We start from the raw sequence: 26,928 nt of genomic DNA on the forward strand, positions 1-26,928 counted from the left end.
AAACCTCGTTCCTGCTTGAGCATGCAGCTATGCTTGCAGGCTCTCTGCTTCTCTCTCTCTCTCTCTCTCTCTCTCTCTCTCTCTCTCTCTCTCTCTCTCTGTACATTTGATTTCCTGAACATGGAAAACCCTAAGAGGCTTGGGGTCATGATTGCCTACCCTGACAGAAAGCCAGCTGCCAACACTCTTATTGATTGTGACTGTAGATACCAGAGTTATGGTTTGCGGACGTGTTGAACTTACTTTACAATATTTTAATTGGAAGCTCAGATCTGAAAAGCACGGAAACCCTGAAATGTGGATTCATACCATAATACCATTTTATAGGACAATGTGGACTCTCCTGATGTTGCTGAACTCCAACTGCCATTAGCCCCAGCCAGCGTGGCCTAGGGTCAGAAATGATGGGAGTTGTAGTTCACAACATCTGGAATGTACCATGTTGGCTACCCCTGGTATATAGAGTGGCTTATGTCAATATGTATGGGGAGGGGAGGGATTTCACTTGGAGGCTGGGGAAAAAGAGACTAAAAGGGAGAATAAAGCACATTGGATAAAGCACGTGGATCTGGCACATGTGAGCTTCTGAACAACAGCCACAGACTTTAAAAAGAAAATCAGTTTTGCTAATACAAGGCCAAAATAGATTAACACAGGGGCTAGTAACTTTTCCGAACATAGGAAGCTGCCTTAATCTGCACCCACCTAGCCCAATATTGCTGACACTGACTGGCAGCAACTCTCCAGTTTCAAGTACTGGATTCTCTCAGTTCTATCTGGAGATGTCCAGAATTGAACCTGGTACTTTCTGAATGCAAAGCAGATGCTCTATGGCCCTTCCTGTACAGCAGCTACAGTCAACAAGGCATCATAACTTTAACCTTGCAGATAGCAATGACATTCCATTTTAGTTTGGAGAAAAGAACTTATTGCTTCTAAAATTATGCCACCATAACTTATTAGGAATATGTAATATCTATGAGTCAAAGAAGATATTTCAGAAGTTATTTTTCTTCTCTTTTTAAATATATATATATAACATGGAACAATGCAACACAATCCACACCTACCCTTCTGATGCAAATGAACAACCATTGCACAACTCCAAAAATTACAGGGTGATGTGTCACTCTTAATCTTCCTAGGAATGTGGGAGTTCCTGTTTCAATCACTTCCATTGTCTGAAATCTACCAGATGATAACGGAAGAACTGCCATCGCAGGCGAAGATTGATATGTAGGTGTGGTTAATAAATGAGCCAAACGGCATGCTTACTGTAGGTTATAAAGGAAGATCAATGCAAGAGACAGCTACAAGTGCACAAGGCGACCTCCGTGCCTTAAACTTTGGTCCAGACATTGAACTAGCATTGATTATAGAGGTTTCTCATTCAAGCTGCCAGTTCAAAATGAATTAAACTCACAATCAAATTAGACTCTGGCGTCAACTCCACACTTACGATGGGCACTTAGAAGGCTGAGCTGGGAATTTGGCAAACATTGTGGGATACAGATCTATCAACTGCGATAGCTCAGTGGAAATGTCAGAATACTGAGTGCTGGAAACAAACAACACAGAATGACTATCATCACTTTGCAGTTATGTTGATAGATAGATAGATAGATAGATAGATAGATAGATAGATAGATAGATGATAGATAGATAGATAGATAGGGTTTTTATGTTGTAATCTGCCCACTGATCTTTGGATGAAGAGCAGCATACCAATTTAATAAATAATAATATAAATTGGCCATGCTTGCTGGGGCTGATGGGAGCTGTAGTTCAGCAACATTTAGAGGGCCAAAAAGGTTCCCCACAGCTACTCTCAGGCTTGAACCCAGTGTGTGCAAAGGTCACAGTGCCATCTTCAGACGCACAAGGGAACAGGAAAATGTAAACTTACCATAAATTTTGCTTCTTAGGGGTTCTGGAGTGGGATGTTCTCACACATGCTCCGTGGTAGAGCAAGTACTTTGCTTGCAGGAGACGCTGGGTTCAGTTCCTGGCGCCTCCAGGCAGGGCTAGGAAAGATTCCCTGTCTGAAATCCTGGAAAGATGCTGCCAGCCAGTGTAGGCAGGACTGAGCAAGATGGACCAACTGTCTGATTAAGTATCAGGCAGCTTCCCACGTTCCTATGACAGTCTTTACTTCTGGGAAATGCATCATATTGCAAGAACAACACCTAGTGGCGACATTTCCTCTCAGCTCCCAGACCGGCCCCCAATGATTTAACAGTCAGCTGGGTTCTGGCATCCGGAGCTACTGCAAAAGAATTCAAATTTTGCTTCAGGTGCTTGTTTGTTTGTGGAGAGAGGGGTGCCATTTTAGTCAGGGACTTGGAGCCATGGTTTGGCGGTGAGCTGAATCCCAAGCAAAAACAGCATCCCTGAGGAGTCAAGTCTTTCCTCTCTTCTGGCGCAGCATCCTGTGCATAGCTTTCCCCCTTTCCCATGCTTGGAGTGGGACACCAGACAGCTCCACATCTCTCCTCACCTCCTTTTCCTTGCCCCCAGAGAGGGATATAGCAGCTTCTCAGCTGCAGAAGCCCATCCTTGGCATGGTTAGGCCACAGTTCATGGCACTCTGCAGCCCTTCACCACAAGCAGACACCATTTTGAATGCCATGAGGGGCTGCGGCCTTCTTCGACCACAGTTTCACAGCCACTAGTCCATTGCTTTTCCAGCAGCCACCATCTGGCAAATAAGTGGTATGTAAATTAGGTAATTAATTACCTAATTAACAACAACAATGACCCTACAGCAACTAGAATCCACGGATACCAAGAGAGCAGCGAAGGAATTGTTAGTCAAACCCTAAAATGGCTCCATGAGGTCTCAGTTTTCCCGCCTTTTTTTTTTTTTAATCTCAGCCCTGTGATGTTGCTCTTGCCTGTGGTTTTTTTTTTTTTTTGCCTTCACAAAGCCAGAGCAGGTACCCTGGAGAGAAATGGCAGCTCTCATTCTCTCCCCTTGTGAGCAAGCTGCTCTCCCTTCTCTTTTGAGGCACGAGGCTGGAATTAGGGCTGGAAGAAGAATGGGTTTAGTTTGCTTTTCACATGGGACTGAACCAGTCAGAATAACTTTCTTGTGGATTGAAAGGCAAACCCCAACTCCACTGGAATTTGGGGTGCTGTTTACGGCAAATAAAAAAAAGTTGGACTTTAATAGGTGGTAACAACACCCTTAAAAGTATGGCAAAATGGCAAAATATGAGATTACGCTTTGATGGCAAAGTCAACATACTTTATTACATCTAGAGAACAAAGTCAAAGGCAGGACAGTTTTTGGGCAAGATGGTGTGTTTTTATAGAACACTGTAGAAAAAAAAGGATTATTTCTCAACATATGTTATGGGCTCACAAAGTTTTGATGAAAAATGTATAAATATACCTTTTTATATATATCTCAATATATATATTGAGCTGGGAGTAGTAATTGTACGCATACTGAATGTTTATATGAATTAAGTTGTAATTGACTCTGGTTTGGTTTTCTTTGTTCTTCTTGGAAGCCTCACACTTTATCACATAAATAATAATAATAATAATTTTAAAAACCTTTCCCATAAAAAAATACACCCAAAGGGATGTATTCAATGTTAATCCTACTCAAAGTAGACCCATTAATATGAATGGACATGACTAGCTTAAGTCTATTATTTCAATAGGTCTACTCTGAGTAGAACTTAGTTGACCACCCTCCTAAATGTGTATTTTATGGAGACGGTACAAAATGTGTAAAATCTAAATGCATTTTTGTGAGTGCTTTCTTAACCACAAACAATCAAGAAAAGTCTGCAGAAAACGGGACAAGGCAGACCTGTGACTGAACTCCAGCAAAACTGAAATGTGACAGGATTAGGCTGCTTACTCCACCTTTAGCTGGAAAGTAATGAGAACCAAATGAACATACCGAGGGTGTAGTCTTTCAGACACAAATGTAATGGAGAGGGATAGCAACTCCCAGTCCCCTCACCTCCTAAGCCCACAGCCTTTTAGATGAGGGTATACTCATTAGGGGCTTCTTCTTTTTTAGTTTAGAGAAAAGGCAAGTAAGAGGGGACATGCCAAAATGTAAAACATCATACATGGTGTGGAGAAAGTGGACGGGGAAATGTTTTTCTCCCTCTCATAATACAAAAAACCCAGGAGCATCCAACAACAATGAATGTGGGAAGATTCAGGACACACCAAATTACTTCTTCACAAAGCACATGGTTAAGCAGTGGAATTGGCTAAGTAGTGATGGCTACCAACTTGGACAGCTTTAAGAGGACTGTGCAAATTCATGGAAGGTGAGGCCATTAATGGCTGCTGGCAACAATGGCTATGTTCTTCCTGCATTGTTGGAGGTCTCTGAATACCGCTGGATAGAGAATCACAAGTAAGGAGAGTGCTGCTGCATTCATGTCTGGCTTGTTGGTATTCCCACTGGGGCTGCTGGTTGGCCAATGATAGATTGGGATGCTGAACTAGATGGGCCTTTGGCCTGATCCAGCATGGTTCTTCTTATGTTCTTACGCAGCATCAGCTGCTGTGACTGGCAGGCACAATGAAGCCTCTGGGTTGGCCAGGTGTGGAGCCTGATCTTCACCCACTGTCTAATCAATAGAATTTTATTTCCAAGGAATGCAGCCTCCAGATCAGGATTCAGCTATGGCTGCAGATGGCCCCAAAGCCAGCAGTCTACAGTAGCCTAACTTTTCATTTTGCAATTGTTAGAAATGAGATGCTGATGAGTTGGCAGGTTTGGGAAATCAAAGGTAGTCAGCTGACATACCTCTGAATGATCAGGGACTTCAAGCAAGAGAAAATGATGTTTCTAAATGGTAGTCTGTAAGGGTGGATGCTTAAAAATGCTCTTTGACCTGAAGACTGGAAGCACACAAGCCTATGCAATCTTGATGTGCCCTGAAGCACGTCAGAGGGAAGAAAAAGAAATATTGATAGAAAGAAGGTTGGCTGGAGCCTGTCTAAACTTCCTGATATTCTACATTCCTTCTTTTGATTTTTAGATAGCACTTATGCTATTATTTACATTTCTCCCCTTCTCATTTATTTATTGACTCCTCATTTATCTCTCCAAATGTGGGTGTGCTTTTTAAAAAAGTATTTTGTATTCCTGATCCATTTTCTATGGTGACAGATGCTTCCATTGCCACATTGCATTGCCTAGCTAATCTACATGTAGGTTTTTTAAGTAGGTGACAGCTCTTCCAATGATTTTTATCTTCCCAATCACATTCCATTGCAACCTGATTCCTTCCCCTCTATTACTGTCTAGGGCTGATGGATTCTTTCACTCTCTCCACTATGTTCCTTCTCTGTGCCTCCTCCTCCTGTTGAGTATTATCTCAACTAAGCACATTTGCAGCCCTACATTTTGCCTGAAACCTCATGGTTCATTTATAATATTGGGAAGAAGGACAACAGTTTATGCAAAACTGAAGTATTTTGGCAGCTCTGCTTCTTAGGATACTGGTGGTGTCTCCCCCCCTTTTTTTTCTTTTTCTGTTTCCAAACACCTCTCTAGAAGACATTCCACAGCCATACTGTAAAGAACTCAGGAGAGTACTACACATAAAATGTTGCTGTTCCTTTTGTGGGGGTCTAGAAGTGTAAATTTCACACAATACTGAAGTTGATTAATAGTTCCTTATTTGCACAAAAGTTCAAAATTCAGCTCAATCAAAACATTTTTTAAAGAACTAAGGTTTATATGTCCCCAAACTCCAAAGTAAGCTTCTGAATACCCTGTATCATATTACCATACCTTTCAAGGTATGCAATTCTTTTCTCCAGTCGATTTTTTTTTGTTCTTGTGCAATACTCAGGAATGTGTGAAGACATCTGATGATAGCAAATAAAGACCTAGGAATATGCACCCCAAAATAAGCTTTGGGATCCCACAAATCATACACTCATACATCCAGAATAGTATGGTCTACTACAAGATGGCATTCAGCCATGTTCAGTCCAAGACATTCTTAGGGTACAGCACGTCAAAGAGGTACCCCCATGTCAGTCCCAAAGGAATTGGATTTTACTGTCCTGGACTGATTGTATATAAAATAGGAATACTCTTTATTTTCATTTTAACTGTCAGCATATTTGGCAAGTATAGGGTTAATCTAGAGTTCTAGTGGGTGCTCTGAGGGAATGCCTGGAGGGGGGAGCATATGCGGCCCTCCAGGCCTCTCTATCTGGTCCTTAGAATGTTCCCAGGCTACACCCCTCATTGACTCTGCTTTGCACCCTCCCTATTTTAGTCTGGCTGAAAAGTGTCCTTGAAGTCTGATACTGCTTCTTGTTTGCCTGGGTGGAGGATAGAAAGGGGTGTGTGATTGTGTATAGAAACTAGCCTTCTGTATGATGGTAAAATTTGCATTCGCTGCTCCACCCACTTTGCCATTAGGGTCCTGCCCACCAGTAGCTGTAGAAGGTTCCCCATCCCCTGCTGCAAGTGAAATCAATACATATCATCAATCTGTGAAAATGCAGCCTATAGTACTCCTCCAACTGTCTGAAAGCTAAAGAAACCGACAGTGCAATTCTCACTGAGGTGGGTGCCCATGGATGCTGTGCAGCATAATGGCCCATCTTTCCTCAAATGGAAATGATGATTATCTTCTTAATGGGGCTGTTGAGATGATGAATGCAGGTAACCTTACAGAGAGAAAAAGTGCTAGATGTGATAAATAGCAGAGATCCTTCAGATGTAAGACTGCTGTAAAACAAATCAGGGAAATTACTACTTTGTCTCCCTAATTAAGCAAACCAAGAGCTCCAAGTACCTGTGTACACCTTACAGACAGAGGGAAAGCCAGTTGGACACCTGCTCCAAAATGAGGCTTCTTCATTCACTTCTGCTACTACAGAAGTAGTGTCTGCTAAAGAGATACTAATTAGATCTTCCTGGTGAGTTTCCTTTTGTGCGCACACTGAGCAGGGAATATAATTGTAGCTGCATCAGCCATTCATTCTTGTGAAGTGAACTGTAATGACTAATCGTTCTGCTGTTGTCCTGCTCTGAATCAAAAAACTGCAATTACTCCTAATATTTGCTTATGTTTCTGTAGAACTGTGAGATGATTCTTCATATTTTGGGTCTATTCTGGAGGTAAGATGTATGGGGGAGGGGATTTCTTTCAGCACAAGAAAATGGCACAGTTTTAACCCTTTCGGAAGGACCATAGATCAGTCGTAAAGGATCTACTTTTGCATGAACAAAGTCCCACGTTCAATCTCGGCATCCATCTGAAAACCCGCAGAGCTGCTGCTTGTCACTGTATATCTTAGGCGCAATGTAAGTTGAACAGTTAATATGCATAGCAGCTGCCCCCTGTGCACATTTACCAGGCTTCATGGAGAATATGCAGATAATCTGTTCATGAAAAGGGAGTCATGCACTTTCCTCCAAAGTGCCATTGAGATGTGCACATTCCCCAAGGCCTGTTGGAGAGTATGCATATTGGCTGGAAAGTGTGCCCAATTCCCTATTCTGGCTGTTGTGCACGTTCACCACTCAACTTACATTACCTTTAAGATATATAAAACTAGAAGAACCATTGGTCAGACTCATTGTAAGGCAGCTTCCTAAGTTCTTAACCCTGTCAAAGGCTTAGGAGCAGTGTACAACAGTGTTACTTGAAAGTTTAGAGGAGTCAGCTCCAGCCTAGCTGCCTCAAAGTTAACGCCTACTGTACCAGTGTCTGCCAAACTGCATACAGGGAAACGAATAGAATCATAGAATTGTAGAGTTGGAAGGGACCACAAGGATCATCTAGTCCAAACCCCATGCAATGCATGACAGAATGCTTCTCCATAGAAAACTTCCCTCCACCTAGATAAGAAGTATATCAGAGCGAAAGGTTGAAGCCTAAGCTTTTTGCTTGTTTATGTCAGAGCATTCAGTCATGTGAGTCCCTGTTTGCGATCTGAAGTAGGATATTAGAAAAAATATGTTGATCCCTTCAGCAACAACTTGACAAGACTTGGCAAGCTGTTTAGAGAGAACTGGTGGACTTGATGTGACTATAGAACTGAAGTAGTCCACTGGGGGCTGATGCCCATTGAGACTGGTATACAGAATACAGTGGTACCTCGGGTTACATATGCTTCAGGTTACATATGCTTCAGGTTACAAACTCGGCTAATCCAGAAATAGTACCTCAGGTTAAGAACTTTGCTTCAGGATGAGAACAGAAATCGTGCTCCAGCGGCGCGGCAGCAGCAGGAGGCCCCATTAGCTAAAGTGGTGCTTCAGGTTAAGAACAGTTTCAGGTTAAGAATGGACCCCCAGAACGAATTAAGTACTTAACCTGAGGTACCACTGTACAAGGAGGCAAACAGTAGGTGAAGCCACAACCAATGACAAAGGCAGAAATGATAACAGCTAGTACTAGTTTTGTCCCCATCGTTCTCCCTGCTGAGTGCCACACAAAATTTGGTATTTTAAGTATTATTGAACTTTATTATTATTATCATTATTACAAAGTACCCATTTTTAAATTTACTCTCAAAGAATGCATTTTCAAATATAATTTATCCTAAAGTGCACATTTTTATATGCATTTTGGGTTCATTTTTTAAAAAAAATATGAGAACAGCATTGGAAAAGTCATAGGTGAAATCTGGAGAACTGCATTCTGATTCAGAAATTAGATTGGGATGTGTGTATCAGTTCAAGGCAATTATAAAAATCTGCAAAGAACAAATTTCTAGAGCATCCCTACACGATAACCTGACTGTGACAGATAATGTCGTGGCTAGAAAATCTTATTTATGTAACAAAAATTATATACCACTTGATTGAAACAATAAGTGGCTAACAATAAGTTTTAAAATGATCAATTAAAAACATGTAATATTTTTAAAGCAATTAAAATCAGCTGTAAACTAAAAAATATGAAAGCACATCAATTTCTATGTGCCTGGCTAGGCTTGCCTAAACAAAAATGTTATAAACAGTTGCCAGAAAGACTACAGTGAGGCATTTGCCTGATGTCAATATGCAGGTAGTTCCTGAAGTATAGGGGCTGCCACACTAAAATATACATTTCTTACAAGTGCATAATGAATATTGTGTGGCACTTATAACAGTGTAAGTTCCACAGATCAAAGCCGTTGAGTGGGCACATACGAAGAAAGGCAATCCCACAAGTAAACTGGCTCCAAGCAATTGATGCCTTTATATACTAATATTAACAACTTAGGCTTGGCCCAGTAGCAAATCAGCAACCAGTGCAGATCTCTGAGTAGAGGTGCTATATGCTGACAAGGTCTCACTCCTGTCAGTAGTCGTGCTGCAGCATTATACACTAACTGCAGCTTCTGGATCAAATGGAAGGGAAGCTTCACGTAAAGCACATTGCTGTGATCTAATATTTGAGGCACCGAAGCATGAACTACTGTGGTCAAGCTCTCTCCGCCCAGGAACGGCCATAGCTGTTGTAGCAGGTGCAGTTGGTAAAAGGTGCTTCTTGCCAGAGTGTCTACAAATCTAAATCGGGGGGGGGGGGGAACCCCAGACTGCATACCTGCAGCACCTTGTCCACATCAGCTAACTGCAAAAGTTGAAACTGATCCCACAACACACCACCAACTCTGGCACTGGGTAAATCTGAAACTACAAGAACTGTGGAGTCAAGGTCACTCCAAAGTTGAGAAACTTTATCATCAGAGTGTGTAGCCAGCTGGTCACAGTGGGTCCTCAAATACTGCAGAGGACTCTCTCTGTTAGTGGGAATTAGAAACCTCTGGGATGTCCCAAATAATGCTGCTGGCTGGCTTCTATAAGATGTAATTCAAACTGCAAAATCTTAGTTTCCATTTTTTTCGTGGCACTGGCTTCCTTTTAAGCCACAACCAAGCTAATATTTGGGTATTTGGGGGGGGGGGGGAGATGGTGTTCTTAAGCTGCGATCACTTCTTTAAGATTCTTGGAATTTCAGTAGGTGCATAGAGGTATTTACCACAGCAGGCATAAACGTGATGTTCGTGTGTCCCCACTCCAGGAGTTAATTTCTCTACTGCCAATCACTGTGATCTGAAGTGTCCCTTGTTTGTTAAAAGCCACACTTTAAGCTTGATCAATTTTTTCATCTCTACATTTTTCAACCCCTCCCACACACTTGATCCATGTTCCAGCCACACAGTGCAGCAAATTTCAGCAAATGCGGCTAGGGCTGTGTAAAAAGCTATGTGCTACACCTCGCATCTGAAAGCTGAGCTTTCTATTTAACGTCCAAACAAAGGATCTTAAATTGGGTGGCGAAGGACTGTTGCAGAGAGATGGCCAGGTAGTAAAAATATAGAAAATTTTCACAAACATACATGGCAAGCAGCTCATTAGGCCCTTGCAGAGAGTCATGGAGGATATGGGTTTGGGGAATGCTGGACTAGATGGTAACCAAAGAGTTGGGGGGAACCTTTTAGGACATCTAGTCAAACATTCCCCAACCCCATATCCTCCATATTTTGAACCCAAGCTCCCGTCAATCCCAGCCAGCATGGCCAATGGTCAAGGATGATGATCATTCTAGTTCAAAATATCTATAGGGCACCAAGTTGAGGAAGACTAATAAAGTCTGGCTCTTTGGTTGATGCAGGAAATTCAGAGCAAGAGCACCCTGAAGAGATAGCAGCCCAGACTTTGCTTGAAGACCTCAGCCCCCAGCAAAGTAATTGGTGCCACTGTTGAACTGTTCTTATCAGCAATACGTCTCTCATAATCTTAGGAAGTTGCTTGTGCTTCTGACAGTAATTAACTGCACTGATATACCGTATTTTCTGCAGCCAAAACGGAAGGGAATGCTACTGCAGCAGTATCAGAAAGAAGTAGTAAAACAAAGGGTTGAGTGTGGTCCAGTGGTTAGATTTAGAGTGCAGATTCCTGGGTTCAAGCCACAAAGCTTAGTAGGTGATGCTTTGGTGCGCTCTCTCACTCTCTGCCTAACTATTTTGCAGGGTTATTTTAAGGATAAAAGGGACACCACATCCTGAAGTGCACAGAGGAAGAGGACAATAAAGATGCTTTAAACAATTCATTTTCATGTTGCTGTAGTTGCTTCTGTTTTGAGACACACAAAAAGAAACAGAAAGTCCCAACCAAACCTGCAATCAAAGAAAAGAGAAAGCAAGAGCTGGAAAGCAAGAAGATATGAGAAAGAGAAATTATTATTTACTGTATTTGCAGACCGCCCTTCCACAAAAGTTCTTGGAGCAGTGAACAATTGACAATAAAATAATAAAAATAAAACCGCAAACTGAATGCATGTCATAGGGGAAATCATCACCACCACAATACGTAAGAAACACCACAATCAACTCATCAACCCTCATATGCTGAACAGAACATTACCTCAATGAGGCGAGTGAGAGCATTTCTAGCAGGAGGGAATCCCACAAATCAAGGAGCCATGACTGAGAAGACCCTATTGTGACTCAGGTAAAGGATGGAACTATTAGTAGGGCCTCCCCTACAGATCTTAATGCATGGCTAAGGCAGCACTAATCAATGAGGTGCCCTCCAGATATGGTTGGACTTCACACACATACACATACACAGAATCTTCATTTATCAGGCACAGGATTTTGGGGTGCTCCAAACCACCCAATAGTAACTCTGTGAAAATCAAAAGTATGCTTGAGAACTTGAAGGAATTGGCATAGGTTTATTGGAAACAGTTTGTCATTTGAGAAGGGGCATTTCTCCTGATTTGAGCACTCAAACATCTCCTTTCTTACACATTAGAATGATACCAAGATTTCTGGAAAAATAATACAGTTCTCGGTGGGTTACAGTATATCTTGCTAGATAAACTGATTCATAATTTTCTTAATAAATGGAGAAATCTAGGGTACCAGGGGCTGTGCCAGACAGTATTTGATGTCATTTCCATGTAGTTTTGTACCACACATATGAATCTCTTCCCCAGCATCATTTACAGCAATGTAAATGGAACCATAGTTCAGTAGAACATCTGCTTTGTATGCAAAAGGTTCCTGGCATATCCACATAGGGCTAAGAATTGTACCCTGACTGAAATCCTGGCAAGCCATGGCCATTCAGTGTAGAAAATGGGGACCCAGGTGGACAATGGTCTGACTCAATATAAGGCAGCTTCCGACACATCTATGTTCTGTTAGAATGCTTCCTGAAATAAACAATTGGGGTCTTTGTGTTCTACATGGTTGCAACGCACACACACCTCTTCACATGCCCGTGGCAAGGAGGAAAGCCAGCTCTTCAATGTTTAACTAGCATCAGAATGTATCTGTTTCAAAGACAGACCGATACAGGATATTGTAGAGTTATGCAGGTGGGCTTTGACTGTAGTTGCTAGTTTTGCACACTAGTTTAGACTCCAGGGAAACCCAGTATGGAAAATCACAACTCCAAAACTCTTTCTTAAGAACACAAACATCTGTCGGGCAAGGCTGGGGAGCGACAAGGGTTCTTTGAAAATGCAAACCAAGGCATTTCCTGGAGTAGAGTCTCCATGGAAACCTCCACTCCAGGAAATGCTACGGAGAATCGCAAGGCTCATTTTTAATAAGAACACAAACACACCAGCAATGCTTTGAAGCCACAATACAACCCAAGGGAGGGGGAAACAACAACAACTCACCAAGCTGACAAAGCTCAAGAGAGCTATGTCTCTTTTTCTAGTATGCCAGAACAAGAATAAAAACCCCTCAACCATAATAATTAAATAAATTTATTATTTTTACTCTGCCCACCTGACTGAGTTGCCCCAGCCGCTCTGGGCAGCTACCTCTTAAATGTAACTAAGGGAAGGAAGGATAGAATGCCACCCCACTCTACTCTGCGGTTGCCATTGACATTCTTCCTCTTTTCATCCCACCTCCACTGCATCCCAAGCCTCCATGAATTGCTGAAATAAACTGGACTGAAACACAATAGCCAGAACAAGTCCCGCCTGGTGTCAGTTGAGTTTCTCTCCCTCATCTGCTCTTTCACTGACTGCAGTAACTCCACCTGTGTGATGACTCCTAGGGAAAGATGTAAATATCTCAATCACCTACAGCTTGCAGGTTGGGGCCATTCATAATGTCCTTTGACTCCAGGACTCCTTTCTGGCTACATGTTACCAATCAGAAAGGGGGGGGGGGAGGAAAGAAGGAGGAGTGTAGAGTCCTGACACCCTACCTTAGCCGTTTCTATGGAAGAGTGTTTGTATGTCATTGCCCCCCTTAAAGTTCACCCCCCCCCGAGACATGTGTGGGACCTGCTGGCCATACATAGTGATGGGTGATGATTGGCTCTGTTGTGAACAGCAGAATGGTTAGCAGAAGAGGGACTGGTTAGTGGCAGTCTGATTAAGTGAAAATCAATGCATATGCCAGGGGTCTGCAACCCGCGGCTCCGGAGCCGCATGTGGCTCTTTTACACCTTTGCCGTGGCTCCGGGGCGGAAACTAGCGAGGGGAGGAGGCGCATTGTGCACCCCTACACTCTCCACTGTGGTGGGCGCTGTACTGGCTGTGACGTTGCATGGGGGCGGTGCGTGCGTTAGTCATGCACCGTCCTGACGTCACCTTCCCGCCCGCTGTCAGATCGCGGCTCCGGAGATATATTTGTTTTAAATGTCTAAATGGTTTTGCGGCTCCCAGCTTTTTTTTCCTTCGGAAACGGGTCCAAGTGGCTCTTTTTGTCTTAAAGGTTGCAGACCCCTGGCATATGCATATGGGGTTAGGATAGCTGTGGGGGATGTTGTTGTGGGGGTTCTGAAATTCATGGATTGAAGAAGCTGACCAGCCTCCCTGCTAAAGAACACGGAAAGATAAGTGCAGGCTAATTTCTCATAAAACAAATGAGGAGACCATGACCATGACCATTGCCTCATATCTCAGGTTCTACAAAAGGTAGAAACTTGTTTTTTTAAGATAGATAGATAGATAGATAGATAGATAGATAGATAGACAGGAAGGCAGGAACTGAAAACTGGGAATCTAGAGATTATGGCTCATCCAGCTGCTTTTGCACCTCTGTGGATGTTCATGATTTCCTTCAACCTCCTTCAACAATAAAGTGGAATTCTTACTGCCTGCCACTTGGAAATTATGGTTCTATTAATGCAACCTAAAACTGCATTAGATTTTTCTGAAGCCGCATCACACAACTGACTCGTGTTCAGTTTGCACTCACCATGGGATCCTTCAGTCTATAAGGCAATTAATGCATTACCCTGAAAGTTGCACTGAGCACCATATAACTGGAAAGGCATCTAAGGAGGCTTAGAAATAAATGAATACAGTGTGGGGATGGGGCAGGGGCAGAGGCATGGAATTGATGGACAGAAGAGAGATAATGAATCAGAGCGGTCCTATTGGCCACTTTCTGGTGGACCACCTCGTGGTTGTTGGAATTACTAAAAAGAATCCCAGACAAAGTTAACTTTGGCTCAGGAAAGGATTTCTTATGTGTTTAAGAAACAGCACAAATTTACTGTTAGTAACTTAATGACTTAATGATGATGTGATCCTGAGTACACATTCTTGCTTCACAAATTCAAAACACAACACAACAATGAGCCCATAGGGGATTTTTTTTTTAAGGTAGTAGGTTGGGAGTGCAGCTCTGAAAATGTTAACATTCTGAAAATGTTACTTGAAATACAAAAGGCAGTTTGATGTAGTTTGTTGAGAAAGCAGGGTCACAGACATGAATGAAAAAGCATCCATCTGAGAAGTGGGAGATGGGAACATACCTGCTATCTCCAACTGTCTCCTGGGAAGCAGTCATTTTCTCTGCAATGGTCTTGACACTTGCCTTTTTGCCCCCTTTCTGCATGAGTAAGAGGTTTAGATAATAAATTCTAAATATGGGAGAGATCAAGATCTGGTTCAAGGTCACCCAGTGAGCTTTATGACTAACCAGGGTTCCGAACTCATGTTCCCAAGTTCTGCTGTGTACCCACGCACTATGCTGGCTCCACAGAACATGTCTTCTTAGGGCAAGCATAAGGGATTGCACATGATATATGATACTGGACCCCATTTGTACTGATGCAAACCTCTAGAACAGCCTTTCTCAACCTGTGGGTCCCCAGATGTTGTTGAACTACAACTCCCATCACCCCTAGCTAGCAAGGCCAGAATTCAGGGATGATGGAAGTTGTAGTCCAACAACATCTGGGGACCCACAGGTTGAGAACTGCTGCTCTAGAATGTCTTTTGTATAGCTAAGCATTTAGCTCTATCCTCAGTACACTGTATTTTATTTTATTGCTATGGCTAAGGGCTGATGCAAATAAAGTTGCTATGTATGTAAGCATCTGGTGAGGTTGGCTTCAATTTTGAGAGGCCATGGGGTAAGGGCTCTTTTGTGGGTCCCCTCCTCTTTTGACTTATTTGGGGGGCAGCGGCAACAAGCAGTGGTCTGAGAAACAATTGGACAAATACCAGGACACTGGGTCTAGTAGTCATTTAATTTCACACAGTCGCCTAGAGTATCGGTGGGAACAGTGAGAACTCTGCATTGTATGAAGGACCACACCAGAATGTTTTGAAGGGGGTGGGGCTGCAGGTGCCATCACTGGAACCTGCTGTGCACTCTTTGACGCAGGTTTTGTGGAGCCAATACTCTAGCTTCCTGGGAGGTGAGTCGCTGTAGCTTACCTGAAGGTGGGGGAGCTGGTGGGGAGGTCAATGCAGTGCAAACACACCAGCAAAACCAATCTGGCTCAATAACTGCTTCACACCTCCTGATAAGCAACAGTGACCTTCCTGCCAGGAAGTTAGGGTAGCAGGTTTTTTTGCCCTGCTCAGCAAGCCACTTCTGGGTAAGACATTCTTCCATCTGGCTTTTAGGGAGGAGCTTCTAATCTGGACTACTGCCAGATAATGAAATGGGAATGAAATGTGGATGTGAACTGTTATGTCCACAAGTGTAGCTGGCTTTCCTTACTTCATTTGGCTCATCTGACTGCTCAGCAGGTTGAGGATCTCCTGGAAGAGGTGCAAGGGTGATGCTACTGAAAATGGCACAGCCGCGCTCAACTCTTCGGAAACAGCCACTTTCATTTTCTATATAAACAAAGAACAGTATATAGTCAAGGGAAGCATCCATCTATTTTCCTGTTGTGTTTAATTAGTGATCAAAATTTAAATAAATAATATTAAGTCTGTTGCAGGGGAAGGTAAATGAAACAAGAGACAAGAAATGCTTGTGGCTCTCTACTACAAGCTTTGGGTCCCTTAATAAAAGTCACCTTGAATATAACAGTGGAATGGAAAATTAGTATGTTGTACCTAAGCTCTCAGCATCTGTGATTTACTCTAGCAATATCTCCAACAGTATTTATAAAATTCAGTACGCTGACATCTCTCACTTCCCCCAAAGTGCAAAAGGCACAAAAGGTTCTCTTCTCCCCACCACCAAGAGTTTTCTTAGCAATTTTCTTGCAAGGTAGAGATTGAAGCCCTATGTATATGTCAACACTCATATGTTTCTCCTGGGCATGGTGATGCACTCCGGCCTCTGCATAAAGAGTGTGACCATCTGTAGCAATGGAGCTTTTGCATGGTCCTTCCAAGCAACCCAGAAACGTTCACAATTGGGTTCAGGCTGACATGGAAGTCATGTTATATTTGGGTGGCACTGGTTGCCAGTTGGGTATTTGTAATGTGGAATGGTAGCTTCAGTTGCTGCATGATAGCTTCAATTGTACAGACTCCATGAACCCATTCTAGTGAACAAACATATACGGGACCTAGGTTCACCACAGTGCCACTAACAGTCACCCAGCTCCAAGAGAGAGTGAAGCTGGAACTTCCAAGCAACCCAGAAACGTTCACAATTGGGTTCAGGCTGACATGGAAGTCATGTTATATTTGGGTGGCACTGGTTGCCAGTTGGGTATTTGTAATGTGGAATGGTAGCTTCAGTTGCTGCATGATAGCTTCAATTGTACAGACTCCATGAACCCATTCTAGTGAACAAACATATACGGGACCTAGGTTCACCACAGTGCCACTAACAGTCACCCAGCTCCAAGAGAGAGTGAAGCTGGAACTTCCAGCGACATAGGATACTTTATCACAGGTGTGTGGAAACTGTGGCTCTCCAGGTGTTGCTGAGCTGTAATTCCCATAATCCTTGGACATTGGCTGTGATTGTTGGAGCTGATGGAAGTTGTAGTTCAGCAATACCTGGAAGGACCACAGCTTCACATGCTTGTTATATCATTATCAATACTGCCTAAATAATGCATCTGTGAAGGTTGGGGCCCTTAACAGCTCTAATTTCTTGGCCCTTTGGGGTTGGACAGGTCTGAACCCTGACACCTTGCCACACCTGGGTAACCTTGATTTCCTACCCCCCCAACTTCACAGTATTAGTTTGATACTTTCTTTAAAAGCATATCGCACCACCATTAGACAAGGCAAATCAGGAGTTAGCAGCTGAGAAATCTTTATTGAAAACTATTAGTGCATTAAGAAATTGGAAATTATGCTGTAAGCAATATGGTTCCCATTCATTGCTCAGAACATAAATACTGCTAGTACAGCGAAAGCTAATGAAGAGAGAGGTGTTAAAAGAACGTCCTTGCAAAAGTGGAAAGGCGAACTTTTTAAACGATCAGGTGGAGACGCCATGGAAAGTTGTGCAGCATTTAACAATGTGAAATTTCACTGTGCTGGGTGCTTAGTGCAGGAAAAGTAACCTTTCTTTTGGCCAATGAATTGAGAGAATGGAAAGGACAAAGAGTAATGTTCTGCCAGCATCAACAAGATGTCACCCAGGGAACTGATTTGTGTACACGCAGAGGCGGATTTAGGGCAGCGCAACCAGTTTGGTCACACTGGGTGTCAAGCCTTGGGGGTGCCACAACTTTGATTTTGATTGGAACATGGGAGGTGGGGGCGCTGGATTTTGGTGTTGCACAGGGCACCGCTGAAATTTGAGACCCCAAGGTCCACCACTAGTACATAAGCTGGCTTAAGAGGATGGCTGTATGCTGGCACAGGTGGAAAGTGTTATACAGGCTCAACCCAGTGGCCTTTTGAATCAGATCCCTTCTGCCACTCGGAACGAAAGCTGGGACATTTTGCATTAATATCCCATAATCTGCTACATGCCCCCAAAGGCCAATCATATGCTACTGTCCAATATAAACCCTCAGATCCTGCTGCCTTCCCTATTAGTCTGAGCAACAAGTTCGGTTTCTCTCTGGGTTGCTACCAAAACCCTCAACTTTATCCTGCCCAGGATTGTCATAGAATTCTGATGAACATAGAAATGGAACTGGAAATTGCTAGGGTTTGCTCATTCGGTCTCATGTTTGGAATGGAAATAAATCCAGTGAATACTGATCAATTGTTGTTGTTTTTAGTCTGCAAATAATATGTAGTTGATGACCCCCCCCCCTTAAAATTGTGCTTCCCTAGCATTGAAATGAACGGTGTGGAAAGAATTGCATCATTAATTACATTGAATTTGTAAGTTACGTAAATAATCTTAAATAGCAGACAAGAAGATGAATAGCATAGTATTTGGTGGAAACTGAACTTCAGTAGAACAGAAACAGCGCTGATTGTGATGAAGTCAGTTCAGAACAGAAACCACTGCTTTCTTGCCTCCCCAATACTGCCCTGTAGTGATTGTCCACTCTTGGATCTGTGTGCAAAGAGCCACCAGGGTTGCAACCAGAGCTGTAGATTGGAGCCTTTCCCTGGGCAGTGATGTACTCTCATTTTCTGAACTAGGCTCAGCTGTGCAGGCTAGACATTGGATCCTCTCAGACAGGAAGGGTATCAAAGGCTGGACTGGGACTCTGCCTGAAAAACAATGTCTCCCTGGTTGCAGTGTGTCAGGTCTGCATCCTTCATGTAACTCTCTCCCCAGCTCCTGCCTCCCGTCTGACAGCTGCCCGCAGCTCACGATAAAACCCAGTTTAATTGGAGACTCCCATCTCAGGAGTGCCACTCCTGAAATCCACCCTCTGTGTCTATTTTTATTACAACAATTATGTCTTGATCAGCAAGATAAAGGTCATTCCATCACCTTGTGGGGGGTGGAATGGAGTGGAGGAAGCAGGAGCAGAATGACTAGTCTCATAATGACTGCAGAAGATGGGGCAGTTTGACCTCTCTGGGAGTGAAATGTCAATTAATTATCTTTTTTTTATGACCAACTCAATTACAACATGCTAATCACCTGTGTAGGGCATAAAACTAGGAGGAGGAAGAGAGGAAAAAGGGATGGCGTGAAAGGAGAAATAGCTATAAACATCTATAACTTAGGGCGTTAGAGTCATTATTGTTAAACGGTAGGCACACCTTCTAATAATGGAGCATAAAGAATTATTGGCTGTTGATGGGCTGGTCTGAATGTTGAAATACTTTCTTCTTTAAAAAGGGTGCGAGGGGGTGAGTTAGGGTGACTGGTCCTTGGGAGCGGCAGTTGTGTCTTATTTAAAGGTGACCAGACACAGTGCATTAGCCTTTAATGCTTGATTCAATTACCAATAAATGTCAGTTAACTAATGAGGAAGGTGGGGAAAGGATTGAGAAGCATGGACTTAACACACAACCAAAAGCTATGGAGCAGCCGTCAGCAACCTCCTTTGGTGGCACCATGTTGGGGAAGGTTGCTTTAGGAGAATAGTATTTCCTGCAAGGCATAACCCATCCATGGGGCCCATGTTACAAAAGAACCATGGGTGCAACTCATGGTTCATTGAAGCGTTTTGCATGTCAGTGAAGCTCATGCCAGGTCTTTTCAGTTATGATATCCTTGGTATTAAATCATCACCATAATCACCCCTTTTAATACAGTGGTACCTCGGTTTTTGAGCGTCTTGGAAGACAAACATTTCAGAACCCAAACTCCGAAAACCCAGAAGTAATTGCTTCCATTTTCAAATGGGTCTCGGAAGTCAAACAGCTTCCATTGTCCCCCCCCCCCCGCTTTTTCTCCATTGACTTTGCCGACTGCCCTTTGCACCTTGGTTGTCGAATGTTTTGGAAGTTGAACGGTCTTCCGGAACTGATTATGTTTGACAACTGATGTACCACTGTAGTGAGCTAAGCTGCTGAGAGCTGGCAGGGGAGGAGCCATAACAGAACCACTGAGAAATGTGAGGTGGGAGGGACAGAAAACTAGAGGAGAAAGGGAATGGAAAAGAGTATCCTAGAATACAGCATGGCTGCCTGGAACCCCGAGCCAGAACACGCCAACTGCAACCTTTTGTTGCAGGCCCTACTTCCCCCCTCTAAAACCAAACTTGAGCTGCCCTGTGCCTACCAGTTGGGAAACGAAATGAGCCCACTCAAAATTTCTAGTGCTGTGTCGAAATTTGTTCTCCAGTTTCTTAGAGGACCTAACGTTTTTCTCTAGAGAAACTAGAAAAATATTCATCTTAAAATGAAAAGTGGTTTGTTAATGCTGCTGCTGCTACTACTAGTATCAGTATGGTCAGGAAAACCCTGAAGTTTGCAGACATACAAAAATCTTCCTAAAAAAAATATTGAAGCAGGCAGCCCCCTCCCCTCCCAGCTCCATGCAGCATGAACATGCTTCACAAGCACAAAATGTTTCAGGGTGGTTGGAAAAAATACAAATAGAAACTGAAGGTGGTGGTAGATAGAATTGGTTATCCTGCCTGGAGGGGGTTATGGCTAGCTGGAAACCATGAAGGAAGCACTCCTTTTTGGATGTCAGGGTGCAGTACAATATTCTGTCATAGAAAACTGCCTTATACTGAGCCAGACTACTGAGCCATCTAGCTCAGTACTGTCTACACTGACTGGCAGCAGCTCTCCGGGATTTCAGGCAAGGGACAATCCCAGTCCTGCCAAGAGATGCTGGGGAATGAACCTGGGGCTTTCTGCATGCCAGGCAGATGTTTTGCCACTGAGCTACAGCTATATTACAAATGAACCGAAGTCAAATTGTTAGGTTTTCCATAAAGAAAGTACACTTCATGTTTCCAATAGGAAACCCCAGCTTTGCCTTAATGTAAAACACAGGCAAAAGATTTAACAAATAGTTGGCTTTTGAGCATTGGCTGAAAAAGCACAAAACAACGAAGGCTGAGATTTCAATCAAACATCTCCCTATAAAATTACATTCCACCGAGTCTTACAAAGCCAACGTCAATTAACACACAAAAGAAACCTCAATGGTACGTCAAAGCAAGGGTGTAACTTTATTTGATGAAAGCAAGGAAATGAAGGGGGCCAAAGTTACCATTCCATCCTCATAATGTTTGGTCTGTGTGGATCTTATCTAACATATGAAAACCAAGAACGGTAAAAGAAGGGGGAAACTGCTACAGGTGCCAGTGCAAGTTTATACAACCAGTAGAACTGAGTGGTGAAGCTGTGTCTGGACTTCACTACTTCAGATTGCAGGTCTGCTTGTTGGAAAAATTACTCACTGTTCAGCCACACACAAAATGCTCCCTGCCCACAGAAAGTGAGCATGTCAGTGTGGAGGCTAAGCGCAGAGATTTGGCTTTTCTTACAGCTCAGTGGGACAGCATCTGCTTTTGCATGCAGAAGGTCTAGGAGGGCTAGGAATATTCCCTTCCTGAAATCTTGGACAGCCACTGCAGTCAGTGTAGACCAGGCATGTCCAACTCCCAAGAGACTGCAAGACTTTGGGGTGTGTGTGTGTAATTGATCAGGATCATGTGATCGACCAGGGACGCCCCGCGATCGACCGGTACATCGCGATCAACTGGTTGGACATGCCTGGTGCAGACAATACTCAGCAAGATGGATCTACAATATCAGATAGATCTGGTGCAATATAAGGCAGCTTTCTGTGCCCCTGTGGGTGGTATCCAATGTTAGTCCTACTAAGTGTAGACCCACTGAAATTAATGGGCATGACTAACTTAGGTTCATTAATGGTAATGGCTCTGCTTTGAGTGGGACATAGCTGGAGATAACCCAAAGTCCTAACAGAAGCACAACAGTTGACAATCTGATATGCATGCAAGAGGTCCCAGCTTAAATGCTTGGCATCTCCCAGTAAAGGCTGGAAGAGACCCCCTTGCCTGCAATCCAGGAGAGCCACTGCCATTATGTGTAGACGCGACTGAGCTAGCTGATTTTGCTCTATGTAACGAAGCTTCCTAAGCATAGCCCCTGGAAAGTGGGGACAATCTCTTTCAAAAGACCTATTTTGTCTCCCACACACATTATTGGGTTTAACAAAGAGACAGCCAACACAGTGCCCTCCAGATGTTATTGGACTCCGACTCTCATCAGCCCCAGCCAGTCTGACGAGTCATCTGGAGGGTACCATATTGGCTACCCCATTTGGTGTGCTCAGCCTGAACAAGAGAGACAAAGCCTCAGAGGACCACACTAGCTTGTGCAGCTGCTCCCTGTCCCTACCCCCCTGCACTTTCTAAATTGGAAGCTAAAGTTATCTTTAAACTATGTTTTTTTTTTCATGGTCTCAAATCCAATTTGCAAGGAATTGTTTGAAACATATTCCCCATTGCCAGGAAAACAATAGCAGTCCTCCAATTATCAGCACCTGCATTACAATTCAATGAGTTTAAATTGCTAAGGGGCTGTGGCTGATACCCTACTGACAACAATTAGCATTAAAAAAAAAACCACATTCTGCAGTTTAAAAGCAGTGGGTGGGAATTACAAAAGGTTAACAGACTAAATATAAAAATCTTTTTGAATATAAAATCAATGCGTTTTGTTACTAAAAATCTGGGTACTGTAATTTAACCAAAATAGGGTTTAGAGTATCTGGCGCAGTTCCAGATGCAAGAGAGATGTTTTTCTTCTTCTTTCCCATTTGAAAAGAAATGCAGAGCAACCAATTGGAGAGTTTCTGCCAGGCAGGAGGTTGGGAGGGAAGGGGGGGGGGAGTAAAAGGAGCAGGGAAAGCTATTTAAAAAAACAAAAACCCACAAAACAGTTAAGTCCTGTCTACTCAGAACTATTGAGCTGAGATTCTTCCAATGCTGTACACATCATACATCCAATATTATTCAACATATCCAGAAGGTAGGACCTGAACCAAAGATTCAAATTATAAGAGGGGGTGGGGAGGATTTAGATGAAACATTAGAAAGAACTCCCTGGCAGTATGAGCTAGTCAGCAATGGAACAGACTGCCTTGGAAGATGGTAGACTTTCCTTTATTACAGGTTTTTAGGCAAAGGCTGGATGGCCACTAGGGATGCTGTAGAAGTGGACCATTGGAGTCCTTTCAGACTCTGAATTGTAGCCAACTAAGTCCAACTCAGAGGAGACCAATCCAGATCCAACGTAACCTGTGGCCAGATTGCAGCTGGAATCCAATATGGGCACGACTTTCAGTTAGCCTCATGTCTTGGGAATTTGTCCGTACCCACCTATCAGCATTTATTTACCAAAGCTAGATTAAATGTATTTCCATCAGAAGTTCTAAATGGTAGGCTGAGAGGCATCTCCTATCAGAATAGGCTTTGTTTATGAACCATATCCTACTGCATTGTGGGCAGTATGAGCAAGCAAGGGATCAACTGATCAAACCCTTACTAGCAAATTTGCCAGGAAAATCTGAAGCCTCCCATATTAAATACCTTCTGGAGGATAGGTCAAATGATATTACACTGACCGTGGCAAAGTTTCTTTCAGAGGTCGCAAGAAACAAAGACCATCATGCTTTAGACATAACAAAATGACTACCTCAGTCTCTTTTGCCTGTTGATGTTTGGTTGTCCTAACTGCATCTTGTTTTGAAACTGTTTTGTGGGTCTATGGAATACAATAAATATAGATTAGATAGATGATAGATAGATAGATGATAGACAGACAGACAGACAGATAGATAGATAGACCAATTGAAATCAACAGTCCATTAGCTTCAGTGAGTCTACTCTGGATAGCATTAAGATTGGATACAAAAATCCTGTTGGTGGGCTTCCCACAGGCCAGTGAGAACAGGATGTGGGACTAGATGGGCCTTTGGCCTGAACCATCAGTCTCTTCTTAAGTTTTTATGCTCATGTGGGTATGACAGCTCAGGACCAAAATATTAGGCGATATGAGGCATTCATCAGTTCCTCAATTCACCCTTGAAAGTTGCAGCAGATTATAGGCCAGATGCTGATACACTCTTAAGGGAGCTGGGGTTGATTCGTAGCGATGCTTGCAAAGCTCTTAGGGTCCAGGTGTGAACGCTGGGTGCTTGCAATATTCACCATAGCTGTCAAGTGTCCCTTATTTGAAGGGACAGTCCCTTATTCCAGCGCCATGTCCCGCTGCTGTCCCTTATTGATGGATGTCCCTTAAATGAGGTCCCTTAAATTTCAAAGGAAGCAGCTCCTCTCCCTCCCTCCCTCCCTGCCGGCCAGGGAGGAGGGAGGCTCCAACTGTGTTGCTTGGCTGTGTTGCTCACCCAATAAGAAGTCTAAGAAAGACTGGGGGTGGAGCTTGCATGCCTTGTGTGTGGCTAGTTAATGCAAGCTGAGGGGGTTTTTGAATGCTGGACACCATTTTGTTGCACGTGCTGCTGCAAACTTTGCAGTGCAAAGCCAGGCCGGGGAGCCATCTTAAGCTGAGGCTGCATAGGCCTTGTGGTGCATGTGATTCAGATTCTATTCAGTTGAACCTCTGGTTACAAAGTTGGTTGGACAGTGTTCTCGAAGCTACCAGCATGAGTTTGACCAGACTGCAGGAGGACAGGAAGACTGGAGTGACTGGAACAGGTGAGGCTGCAGGTCCCTTATTTTGGCTGCTGGTCCCTTATTTTCAAGGCTGCTGGTCCCTTATTTTCAAATCTGTAAGTTGACAGCTATGATGTTCACCCAGAAGAAGAGGTGAGCATTGCAACTTGACCAATTTCTTCTCTGACTGCGCTTACAATTTGGGTTCCGTTGTTAAGAGGCAGAAAAACCTATTCCTAAGTTTACCAGCCTTTCCCCCAAACTAAAAGAAGTCCCAAATGTTGTAGCCTTTCCCAGAAAGGGGATTTGCTCGTTTTTCCGATCAATTTGGTTCCCCTTTTCTGCACCATATCTTTTGGGAGATATCACTATGGAGCAAATAGCGTGCGGGTATCTCTTGGTGAAGGGGATAAAAAGTTTAATGATTATGCAGTGGGGAGTCACGCTTTGCGACAAAGTATAAACCAGCTCCAGAAAAAGCAGCTGAAAGCTTCCAGAGTTAAATCCATCCTCCCATTGACCATATGTTGCAGAAGTATTCAAGTGGGGAGGGGAAGTAGATGTCTTAAGATATAAGAATATAACCTGGATAGATCAGGTGAAAGGCACAGCTAACTCAGCATCCTGTTCTCTAAGTAGCCAGACAGATGACAACAGGAAACTTGCAAACAGGACCTGAACACAACACTGCTCTCCCCACTTGTGATTCTCATTAACTGGTATTCAGAAGTTACTGCCTCAAGCAGTGAAGGTAAAACATAGCCATTGTGGCTAGGAAATGACTGGCAGAATCCGAGACCAGGGAGAAGAGTTGGTGGAAGAAGATTGGAGGAAATTTAAAATTTATTTACAGAAACATTGTAAAATTTTTGAATGTTGATGACATTGAAATGAACTGAAGGGGTTCTAGCAACAAGGTTAAAAATAAGATGGGATTGATAATAGATAAATTAATTGGATATGAATTTGCTGAATTAATTTTCAAAAGGGATACAAAAAAGGGAGATGTGAGGAAGTCAGGAAAATAAGTGAATCAAAGATGAGAATTTAAAAAGAGGGATTTTTTTTAGTGTGTTTGTTGTTGTTGTTTTTTCTTTCTTTTTTATAAGTTAAATGTTTGTATTTTTTTGTACTTTGTAACTCTATATTTTTGTGTATGTGTTTTTTCTTTTTTCTGCTTGTGGTTATTCATAAAACTTAATAAAATATTTTTTTAAAAAAATAGCCATTGTGGCTAGTTGGCACTGATAGCCTAATCCTCCTTGACTTCATCCAATCATCTTTTAAAGCAGGTGTGGAGAGCCTGTAGCCCTCCAGATGTTGCTGGACCCACATCAGTCACGGGAAGCATGTCCAATGGCAAGGGGTGATGGATGTTGTGATTCAGCAACAACTGGAGGACTAAATGTTCCTCCTACCTGTTTTAAAGCCACACAGGTTGTTGGCCATCAATATATACCGCGGGAGCAAATTCCATGGTTTAACTCTGTGCTAAGTGAAAAAGTACCGTATTTTTTGCTCTATAAGACGCACCAGATTACAACACGCACCTAGTATTTTTTGCTCTATAAGACGCACCAGACCACAACATGCACCTACTCTATAAGACACACAGACATTTCCCCTTACTTTTTAGGAGGGAAAAAGTGAGTCTTATAGAGCAAAAAATATGGTACTTTCTTCTGTCTGTCCAACATTTTGCTTCACTGGACTGACATGAGTTCTAGTATCACGGGGGGATTAATTTTACCCTATCCACTTTCTCTACACTATGAATATTTTTTAAAGCACCATTCAAACATGTAAACCAGTGATTTGCATGGTCTGTCTCCAAAAACAATGCTTCATTAAATAGAGGTAATGGGGGGGGGGGGTTGCTTCAGAGACATCCCACACTTTTTTATCACCATCATCAGCATGCTTTCTGCCATTCCCCATTCCTCTGTTAACAGAGTGAAGCAAAGAATTACTCCTGGGTTGTTGTTCCTTCATTGCAAAAATCAGCAAACAGATTAATCATCACTTTTTAGCTTTGTTTCAGTGGAGAAAAGGAGATTACCAAAGTGTACAAAAAGGTCGCAGACAGGGGAACTCTCGCAAGCTTGTTTGGACATATAGTCAAACAAAGGAGAAATAAATGTAGGCGCAACCACGTTATTGTAAAAGGCACTCCAGGCCTCGACATGCTTAATCCTTTCAGACAGATCTGTGCAGCAGCAGGGCCAGATCATGGAGATTTCTGGGCTTTCCAGATAGAAACTTGCACACTG

The 26,928-nt window shown here is 43.0% G+C and overlaps 1 protein-coding gene and 1 long non-coding RNA gene across 17 annotated transcripts in view; one reads left to right on the top strand and one right to left on the bottom strand.

The window, feature by feature from the left end:
* The window catches only part of MORN1 (MORN repeat containing 1), a 240,352-nt gene that overhangs the window by 161,490 nt on the left and 51,934 nt on the right, over positions 1 to 26,928 (bottom strand). For 12 of the 15 annotated variants that reach the window (XR_014567423.1, XR_014567424.1, XR_014567425.1 and 9 more), the window contains exons 11-12: positions 15,937 to 16,055; positions 14,738 to 14,814 (exon numbers count right to left, since the gene is read on the bottom strand). Coding sequence is in view for 10 of the 15 variants with exons in the window: in XM_083752623.1 (XP_083608749.1) it covers positions 14,738 to 14,814; positions 15,937 to 16,055 (196 nt within the window). In the remaining 5 variants the exon portion in view is untranslated. Of the gene's footprint in view, positions 1 to 10,858; positions 11,148 to 12,215; positions 13,379 to 13,711; positions 14,815 to 15,936; positions 16,056 to 26,928 lie in introns of those variants that run through there. The other 3 variants (XR_014567426.1, XM_083752624.1, XR_014567427.1) reach the window with 3 other exon arrangements.
* On the top strand, positions 1,911 to 11,077 carry LOC310850905. 2 transcript variants are annotated; one of them, XR_014567457.1, is made up of 4 exons: positions 1,911 to 4,387; positions 6,777 to 6,921; positions 7,083 to 7,123; positions 10,972 to 11,077. It is a non-coding gene; the product is annotated as an uncharacterized lncRNA (long non-coding RNA). The 2 variants fall into 2 exon arrangements; XR_014567458.1 differs by lacking the exon at positions 7,083 to 7,123 and having other exon boundaries at positions 10,972 to 11,075.

The sequence above is a fragment of the Podarcis gaigeae genome, assembly GCF_964106915.1.
Source record: "Podarcis gaigeae genome assembly, chromosome: 8".
NCBI classification, from domain to species: domain Eukaryota; kingdom Metazoa; phylum Chordata; class Lepidosauria; order Squamata; family Lacertidae; genus Podarcis; species Podarcis gaigeae.